Source organism: Gymnogyps californianus, chromosome 2, assembly GCF_018139145.2.
Source record: "Gymnogyps californianus isolate 813 chromosome 2, ASM1813914v2, whole genome shotgun sequence".
NCBI classification, from domain to species: Eukaryota; Metazoa; Chordata; class Aves; order Accipitriformes; family Cathartidae; genus Gymnogyps; species Gymnogyps californianus.
In genome coordinates, this window is record NC_059472.1 from 12,385,026 (window position 1) to 12,395,064 (window position 10,039).

A 10,039-nucleotide genomic window follows, 5' to 3' on the forward strand; every position below is an offset into this window, starting at 1 on the left:
TCAGGATCAAGTTCAAGGACAGCCCAAGCTAGCAACTCTTGTTAATACCTGTATGCATTACAAGATGAATACGAGGCTGCTGAGTTCACATGTAGAGCACTTCAAGCTACTACTGGTAATTCAGAAGTGTTTAACACATCAATGGCATGCTTTGCTACTTCACCAGAAAGCTTAGCGGTTTTGTCTTTTGTTCCACATACGCAAATGCTATAACATTAAGTCTACCAACCTAAATTTTTATTTATTTTATTTTTCAAAACACAACTCACTAGTTTTTAGCAATAAAGCTGCTAATACTGAATTTGTAAGTAAAGCTGCTTTGGTTCAGGCTTTTCATTTCTGATTTGACCTGCTGAACAGTCTCTTGTTTCACCAGTATTTTTCATTTGCATCCAGAACTCATTGATCAGGGATTACTGGTATACAGTCTTTGGCACAGCATTATCACTACATCAATTAAAGAGTGTTTTTCCAACCATCGTAAAAACATGTGAAAACATTTTATTCCATGTACAATAATGTACATAATTTTAAGGTGGTCATGAAAGAGACCAGCAAAAATCAGAGGTATATTTACAGTAGCACACCCCACAGTAAACAACCACCATTCACAGATTCAACATTGAGATACTGCTGTTGTGCTTAAGTACAATAATTACAAAGTGATACTTTTATTCTGTTGAAGTCAATCTTAAGCAAATACCTCACGGCTTAGTAAAGGACATTTTAATCACCAACAGAGTTAGAGTCAACATTAAGAGTCTCATTCAAGTGCTGTGCCACACAGTCATCATCTTCCTCATCACTATCAGAACTGTCATTATCTTCATTTAATTCATTTTCAGCATCAGCAGCTTCTTCTGCAACTTGTACAGGATTTTCATTTGGTGCCACAAACCCGTTGTTGTTAGAGATACTGGCATTTTCCTTGTCCTCAATATACACTTTCTGATGGCACATTGGGCAAGTGTCCTGAATGTACAGCCACTTCCGAAGACAAAGTGCATGAAAGTAATGGTTGCATGGAGTAATGCGAGCAGAGGTGGTGAACTCATGGTAGCAGATTGCACAGACATCATCTATTTCATGTAACCGACTTCCTTTTACCTCTGGAAGCGAGTTTATTTTCTTAACAGCAGTCCGACGATTTATAAAAGTCTTCCAGCCGTTCTTTGCTTGCAAGTAGATGTTGAAGTACGCGTGTAGACACATCATGCAAGCGCGAATCTTGCTTCCCGATTCAAAAACCATGGTGTAAGCTCCATTTCCAAACATGATTACTCCAAATATAAACTCAATAATATTGCCAGTTGAACGAACATAATAGACATAATCATCAAGTTTTTCCCATAGCACATTATAGTAGCCATCAATCATAAACAATATATAAACAGTGATAGAAACTATTACTTTTAGGCAAAGCTCTACACAGAATGCTGTAACTGCAAAAAGCCACGTATTTAGTGCATAGTGGTGCCAGAGGATGTAACTGAGCAGAACTGGAAGGATGAAAAGGCAAGCGGAAACAAACAGTACAGGGAAGTGTCTGCGAAACGATGACACGTGGGAGGCACTGAGAGACATCAGCACGGGGTCTGTCATTCCATGGATAAAATGCAGGACTGCAGTCAACAAAAGGCACATGTTTCGACTCAGGCGAACTAATCGTTCTTCTGGTTTCAGTCCACTTAAACCAGTCTGCAGAGCCAAAATGAAAAACAAGACGGGCGCTACAAAACCAAGCCTTTTGTCATCCTCATCAGTTGATCCGATGAAGGCCAAGATACCGAGTCCCAAATAATGCGCTACTGAGGAAATGACGGCACTCATGCCTAACACAGTTAAAGTAGAGTCACACCCACTTATGATCAAACTGCAAATCAGTTCCCAACAGTTATCCCACGATATCAAGAAGAATTTTTCTTCTGTCTTAGTTTCAGCCATCTTTACAACATATGTTAATACCACAGCTTGTGCTGTAAGTCTTGTTAGCCAGAAGACACGCAGTACAGCTGGAAAACGAATCCTTTTCCATGTATCTTCCATCAATAGCTGTAATCCATAAATGCGATACATGTGCCTCACCAGCAAATAAACATACCGCACCGAATAATAGAACCATTTAATTTTCGTAACTAAAATGGCTGTGGTATTTAGTGTGAGAACTAGGCCTGAAATAAAAACTAGTATCTGCCGGACATTTAATGGTAATTCAACAACCAAGCCAATTACAGGAATAAGTATATCCAGGATGATGAGTTGAGAGTATATAGACTGCACGTTTAGCAATGTAACATATCCAATTCCAAAGGTAAGCTGAAGGATGGAAAGTGCCATCCATAGCGAAGGTCCTTTATGAGGGAAGATCTGAATTCCAAACGCAGCTGTGTAGTAGGCACTGTAGAAGTTTATGTGCAAAGAAGCATAGTAATTCACCAACACTGAAGTCGCAGCCAGCAGAAATGCCGAGGCGATCATATAAAACTTGAAAAGTGCTCGCTGTTGTAAGACCAGAACAACACTGGATACAAAGACACCTAAAAACAGATTGAAATCATTTAGTTCTCAGCAGAAATTCAACAACAGATTTTAACCTATTAGCTTTGGAGCTACATTTATTTAATGTATCAATGCCCAATTAGTCATTCGGAACTTTGTTTTACCAATGGTACCCTTTTCAGAGAACAGACAAGAGGACAACTTAATCTCTGCATTTAATACATCTGTGCACTGCAGCCACAATGCAAAGCCAATGCAAGCATTAAGTCGCAATTACTATTAAGTTCATCTGCAGTTTCAGACTAGAGCAGTGACAAGTCCCAGCCTTTCAGCCTTACTCTTGCAATCTAAGGGCAGACAAGTTCTAAAAGCAGAAAAGAATTACCAGATATAGCATCACCTTTATAGGCAAAGTTAATAAGGAATAAATGAGTAAAATTTACAAAGTCCCCTAATTCACTTGAGCAAAGCACTCAACTCCAGATGTCCAAGCTGGAAACAGTCACCAAAACAGTTTAGCTAAACCCTTCAATGGGAAAATACTGAAAAATTGCTGTAGTTTACTGGGGGGAGGGCACTCTTCCTCCCATTCCCTTCAGTTTGCTTTCATTTCTGATAAGGCATCCTGAAACAAAAGTCTCATGGAGAAGACCTTCTGCAGTATAAAGCTTTTGTACGCAGAATCCAAAACTGCACCAATCGCCTCTTTGCCAATGCCAGTGCGAACCTGCGTCTTGTTAGAAGTCAGATTTAGATCTTGAAATTCCTGTTTGCTAACCTTTCCCTCACACCGACCATGAACACATCTTGACCACGACTGGAAAGTCTGCACCTTCCTATGAGAAATCCTATCATAGCATCTATAGTACCTTGGTATTACATTTATGTCCTTGCAGTAAACGCCTTCTGTAGTGTAGCTTATGAATTTCATCACTATGTACTACATAGGCAAGGGCTTTGCCCCAACAGGTGTTAAATTAAATGGCACTTATCACTAGATTCACTTCCTTGAACATTTTTTTCTTCAGGAAACACACTGCCCTTGTTTTGGGCTTCTCAATCAGCTTCCAGTCTATGCAACTGCCTTCTCATCCAAACCAGTTTGGAGAGATTTCGATCTCTACAACTTATATTTCATTGTAAGTTGCTTTCAATCTCTGTACTAAAACTAATGAAATCACAAGTAATCCTCTTTCAACTGGACAACAGCATCAGTCTTTTCTGACAATTGTGTTTTAGATTGTTCCAAATCCCCCATAATCAAATGTTTTTTAAAAAAAATATTTTAAGCCATGGTATCTTGATCATGGGAATAAAAAACTTTGCTAAGAACTAGCATTTGATTCCACCAGCAGTGTTGCCAGCTGCTTGTATCAAAAAAAAAACCCACAAAAAACCCCCGCCCTGGAGGACTGAATAAGAAGGGAGAGAGTCAACATGAATCAATAGCAAAAGACAGACTACAAAAAAAAAAGTTATTAATGCACCTTAACAGTGTTCCTTGCCAGCAGCATTGGCCGATATAAAAACATTCTCCTTAACTAATCATTAATCGAGTAACCTTGTGAAGGGAACTGAGGAAAAGCCTCAATCAGTTTTCAGAGAGTGCCTTGTATCATAGCTCAGTTCTTCCATGAAAAGCTGAATATTCGTTACATACAGCACTTTTTTTGGAATAAGCTCGACAGTTTCATTGCCTTATCATGCATACCACCATAAACACCTTTGGGAAAGCTAATACTGCTGGACAAGCTTGTACCCTTTGTCTTTTCTCAGAAGTCACAGAAAAGGCTCACATGCCTGTAACAAGCTCATTATTTACATAATGCTGATCATTTGAGCCAAGTGAGATGCATTTTGCACGAAGCAGGCTGCTCTGAAACACGCCTGTTAACAACACCTACTTTTCTTCCTTGCAGTTGCGGTAACAGGCCTGTATTTAGATACTACAGGTCATCCTAAACACTGATGTTTCACATGCAAGACACATCCCTAAAAACAGTACTACAATGAATCAACAGAAAAGCTAGATCTACCGGTTCCTCTAAAGAGGGACTAACAAAAGGTGAAGCATTTCTCTGTCAATACTTGTGTGAAAAAGTCAAGCCCCCTCCAAAGGAATCTCAAAAGAAACTCAAATCTCAGAAGGGGAGGTGAGCACTCCTCTCCCCCATCTCCATTTATGTCATTCAGTCCATCTTGCCACGATGAGATCTCCCTCTGCCCTGCAAAGTGTTTACCAAACAGTAAATCTTTTCCCATTTTCCCTCTGATAGGGAATGCTGCAGTTCCTCCTTCCATAAGCTTTGTCTCATGTTTCTGTATATACTGCTGCTCATCTTTACTGTTCCTGTCTATGCCACCCCATCACCAACTGTCTCCAGTATGGTCTCCAAACACAGCATTTAATCAAACCATGCACATTTACTGTTAAAATAATTTCTTGTGTTACAATGAATCCCTCCCTCTCATTTTTTTCCTTTAACTCCTGCAATTTGTCAGTATCTTTACAGTAGCACACACTACCTAGGATTCGACTTTCAGTCAGTCGCAGGGTTCAACCTTTACGCATAAGTATTTTAATCACATGAAACTGCCAAATTATTTTTTCCTTAGCCCCAGCCATTCTACTTGCTTCCACGCCTTTCTACAGACTACAGTATTTATAGTAACCCTCTCAAAAATCGGTGTCCTCACTGAGGAGGGACTGCTGTCTGAAGTAGCAGTTTCACACTCCTGGGGGTGGTGGTTCTGCTGGAACTGAGACACTTAAAAAGAACGTGCAAAGATATGGAAGGTAAACATTGTGTCGGAGACAAAGCAAGGTTAATGAAAAAGATTAAAGAAAAATTGTGCTCCAGTTGTAGAACTTGGTTCTGTGCTGTGTGTAACTCTATGTACTTGTATAGAAAATAAGTGATGGAAGAATCAGACCGAGGAATCCTGCAGTAAAACCTTTTAAAAACCACACAGATCTCTATTAGCATTCTTGAAGAAATGTACTCGCAGAGTATTTCAGAACTGTTCAACATCACCCCTGAAAGCTATCAAATCTCTCCAGAACTACAGTCTTTGTATCTAGAAGACAAGTTGTGCATTTATCCTATGCTAAATAGTATTGTGCTGCACGAAAACTTCAGATCAGTCTTTCAAAGCCTGCAAATGCTAACTAAAAGGGCAACTTCCCCACTATTTAAATACAGAATGATCAAAAAAAAATATTTCAGTTTGTCCTAACAACAGCAAAAACCCAACCCTATAATCCATAAATTCAGATGAGGAAAAAACAGATGCAAAAGCACTCTGTTGTCTTAACCACATGGAAGGTCTTTAAGATCATCTTTAAGTGGTTACATTTTAATTTTTCTTTAATTTTGGAACGCCAAGAACCACGGACCACTTGTCTCAAAGTACAAGATAACTCTCTTGGCACAAACCGTTCCCAAAGCTGTTTTGCAGGAGGCAGGGGAGGGATTACCCACTTCTTCCCCCAAACCCTTCCAGAGAAGTGATCATATAAATGCAATCCTGAAAAGTGCCTTAATCTGTTAATCCCACACTTAAGAGATCATTGAGTAACACATCCACCATTCTCATTGACGTGGAATTAATTTCAAGGCACTGCCTGTAGCGTCTGTATCATACAATGAAGGACTCCTAAAATTAAGTTGGTGAGGCACTGCAATGTCATTTTTTTAAAAGGAATTATCAGTGGGAAGCGCTCTTAGCAATTCCAGAAGTGTGGAACAAAGGGTCAAGAAAATGGGAGGTAGGGAGGGAGGACCCCTCCTCCCCCTCCCAGAGCTGCGGGTACCAGCTGCAAGGCCAGGCAAAGGAGGCAAGCGAGGAGCTCCTCGGCCTTGCTTCTCACATGAGCAGCGACTTCCCAGGCACCCTTTACCAAAGGGGAAGCAGCCCAAGTAAAATATCTGCTTTGTTTTGTTACCTTCTCCCTTCCCTCTCCTCTTACCTGCTGTCTTGCTATAGGTTATCCTTCACTTTTTCCCCTCCACTCCTCAACTTTTACAGTGCCGTCACTACTACACTGCTCACTGTGTACCTTTCCTTTTAACCTCTCTTCTCAGCTTCCTACCCCAACAGCCATACCACCTATTTCCTTCCTATTTTTTTCTACTATAAACATCAAACAAAACACAAAATCAACATGTCACCGGCCTGCAAAAACCTCTTGCTGTATTCTGGATTCTCCTGTCCTTCCTGCCTCAGGATTCCCAGCTCCAAGATGTGATACATGATGCAGCATCCCCTGTACAGCAGCTAGCAGAATGGGGCTCCAACCTAGCTGAAGCTACGTAAGAAACCAAGATAACAAGTAATACTGAAAATAGTATCACCTAGTTATACCAGTGATTTTCAGCCCTCACCCCAGGGAAGAAAAAAAAGCTTAAAAATAACCAACGGCAAGTTTCAAGAGACTTCTCTTTCATTTGGGAACCAAACTCCCGGCATTTCTGAACTGCTCTTCCTAAAATAAGGATTTAACAGCGTATTTCAGGAAGAAGTCACGCTATCCAAAGTGCTTTATAAAAAAAAAAATAAATCTATAACCACGAAGTCACGCGTTTTCCGCCGAGGAGGGGGCTCACAGCCCCGCGCACATGGCGAGCGGCGCCCGCCCGTCCACCGCCACGCCCGGCGCGGGCCGGGGCTCGGCTCCGCCGGGTCCCTGCGCCTCCCCAGCGTTACATCGCCACGGGGAAGCGGGAGGATGCCGCCCCAGCAAGGAGGCGGAGGGAGCCGGCCCGTCCCCTCCGGCTCGGGGACGCCGCCGGGAGTCGGGGGACAGGGACGGAGGCGGGGTGGGGAAGCGGACACCGGGCGGGGGGCCGGCGCTGCGGCTCGCAGGAGAAGGGGAAGGAGGTGATCCGCCCCGAGCGGCCGAGCAGGGACTCGGGGAGGCGGGGGAGCCCAGGGCGGCAGAAAGGAGACGGCAGGAAGGGGTCCGAGACAGGGGAAGGGGGGGGGGGGGGGGGAGGAGAAAGACAGGCCGCGACCGCAGCCGCCAACAAGGCGCTGGGCTGAGGGGACGGGCGAGAGAAGCGGCGACCGTGCCCTGTCCGCGGCTGTGAACAAGGCCAGCGGGGGCAGACAGCAGCGAGGAGGGGCCCGAGCCCCAGCCCCGGCCCCGGCTCGGCGGGGGTGCCGACGCCCCCACCACCACCACCAGCGCCCGGCCGGTGGCGAAGGCCGGAGAGCTGCGCGGCGGGCGGGCGGGGAAGGGCGGCGGGGCGGGAGTCGGCCCGTCCCGCGGCGGGAGGGGAAGGTCTCTCACCCAGCAGCCGCAGCAGCACGCCCAGGAGCGCGGCGCACAGGGAGCCCCCCGGCAGCGGGGCCGAGTTGAAGATGGCGTCGATGAGGAACAGGCTGGGCACCCGCAGCGCGACCTCCAGCCCGGCCCGCAGCCGCGGGCCCAGCCGCAGCCACGGGAGCTGCGGAGGGCCCGGGGCCGCCATCCCCTGCGAGGGGGCAGGCAGCCCCCCTCTACCGCCTCTTAAAGAGCGGAGGGGGCGGGTGTGCGGGGAGGGAGGGAAGGGGGGGGGCGGGCGGCCGGCGGGCTCGCTACCGCCCCGCGCCCGCCGGCCGGGCCCCCCGCCGCGCCGCCGCCGCCTCCATGTTCCTCTGCGCTCCCTCGGCAGCGCCGGCCCCAGCCGGGCCGCGGGGGCGGGGCGGGGCCGCGGGGCGGGGCCGCGCGGGCGTCGCAGTGCGCGGCCCCGCCCCCGGCTCCCCCGCGGGAGGGGGCGGGCGGCGCGCGCCACCGCCCTCCCTCCCCTCCCCCCTCCCGCCCCACCGGGGAGCGCGGCCCGCGCTGCCTGAGGCGGCGGAGGCCTCGCCGCGGGCGGGGCGCTGGGTGAAGCGCCTCGCCCCCTCCCTCAGGCGCGGCGGCGGGGGCTGGCCGCCAGCCGGTGCGGGTCCGCCTGCAGGCCTGCGGGCGAGCCGGGCTGCGGAGGCGGGGGCCGCGTCAGGGACATCCCGCCCCGCTGGGCGCTGAGGCGAGCGCGGCGGCGGGGCCGGTTTCCGCGAGGGCCGGCGGCGGAGCCCTGCTCCGGAGGAAGGTGCGCGGCGCGTAGGAGCGGGCTGTGGGAGCAGAAATCGGTCTGAGTGGCGTTCCTGAGCCAGCGCGGGGGCTCACCCTGCCGTGCCTTGCTCCCGGGAAGCTTCGCCTTTCCCCCGCGGCATGCCTGCAGTAGCAAAGCAAAAAAAAAAAAAGCGCCACCCGCTATTACATAACCATGGACTCATTCCTCGTGTTCCTAAAAACGCCACTTCATCACAAATGATCCTTTTCAAATCGCAAAAAAAGCGTGCTTGTTGTGCAGCCCAACCGCGGGTCCGGCCCGGCTCAGGGCGGCCCGGAGGAGGAGGCGCGGCCCGGCAGCCGGCGGCGGCTCCCCCAGCGGCCCTGCCCCTGGCGCCCCGCGCCCGTCGCTGATGGCAGCGCGGCCCCACGCCTGCGCTGCCGCCGCCGCGCTGCGTGCGGGTTGGCGGGAACAGGGAGGTCATCGTTTCCTGGCTGGTACGTGAGTCGTTCACCTTGAAGAGCTAGTGAGCTTTTAATGAGGGGAGGGTTATGCAGACTTTCCTGTTCTTTCGTGCGTGATGCAAAAGCCCTGTCTTACTCGGTGCATAACCATAGGTCAGGATCATATGGAAAAAAAGGTATTTTCCTTTGAAATCCTCTTTCCTTCCTCATGCACCTTCACAGAAGCTGAAGATATAGGGATTATTGGAAACTTCAAGCTGACTTGATTTAAAAAAAAAAAAGATTAAAAAATAAATTAAATGCAAACGTGTAATCAGCGTTAGTCCCTCTGAAACAGGGGCATTTCCCACCCCATCGCTTGTGCGAATTAAAAGCAGGTTTCAGGCCGCAACTGAAATCAGCTTGTGTGCCTGTTGGCATCTGCCACGCTGCCATTTCCTGCCAGCGTCTGCCTCCAGCTTTACCTGCCATAGCTCAGCCTTTTCATGTGCCTGACTAGTTCATGGCTTAAGCCCTTGGAAGTCTTTCTGTTATTTTCCAAGATTCCAAGATTTTGGATCAGGCGACAACAGTATTGCATAGGAACTTTCCTAAGCAATGCCCCACACTAACAAAGCCAGAAACATTGCCAGATTGCTAAAGGACTGCGTTACAAAATCCATGGACGTGGGCAAACTGCATGTTTTAATCACATGCTGAAAGGCATAACTCTGACCTAGTAAGTATCCCCACGCCAAATAACAGAGGTTAGGGTTTAAAATGTGAAAAGTGTTTATTTTACTTAGATTTGAAGATGGCTGAATGACAGTGATTCAGACTTGCCTGAATGATTTTACTCCTCAACTAAGTATAAAGCTGCTGAATGTAAATAAAAGTATTTGATTTGAAATGAAAAGCAATGTAAATCAAGCAGATCTGGGTACTTGATAATTCTCAATAATCCACATGAAAATATTTATTTATATGAGGTATAAATTCAAGAAATCAACAACTTAAAACACCATTTATGGAAATGGAATTCCCTGCCCTTCCAAGACC

General features: G+C 47.4%; 1 protein-coding gene across 1 annotated transcript; it reads right to left on the reverse strand.

The window, feature by feature from the left end:
- Positions 1–22: 22 nt before the first annotated feature.
- On the reverse strand, positions 23–7,982 carry RNF139 (ring finger protein 139). The gene is made up of 2 exons (XM_050915699.1): positions 7,793–7,982; positions 23–2,537 (listed from the first exon to the last, which is right to left on the reverse strand). Exons 1-2 carry the CDS (start codon positions 7,971–7,973, stop codon positions 727–729), a joined length of 1,992 nt encoding a protein of 663 aa, XP_050771656.1. The 5' UTR covers positions 7,974–7,982; the 3' UTR covers positions 23–726.
- Positions 7,983–10,039: the final 2,057 nt, after the last annotated feature.

Excerpts from the sequence above, each read along its gene's own strand:
- RNF139 (XM_050915699.1), bottom strand. The coding sequence starts at position 7,973 with ATGGCGGCCCCGGGCCCTCCGCAGCTCCCGTGGCTGCGGCTGGGCCCG. Across the intron at positions 2,538-7,792 it reads CGTGCTGCTGCGGCTGCTGG|GTGTCTTTGTATCCAGTGTT; the intron begins GTGAGAGACCTT and ends ATCTGTTTTTAG.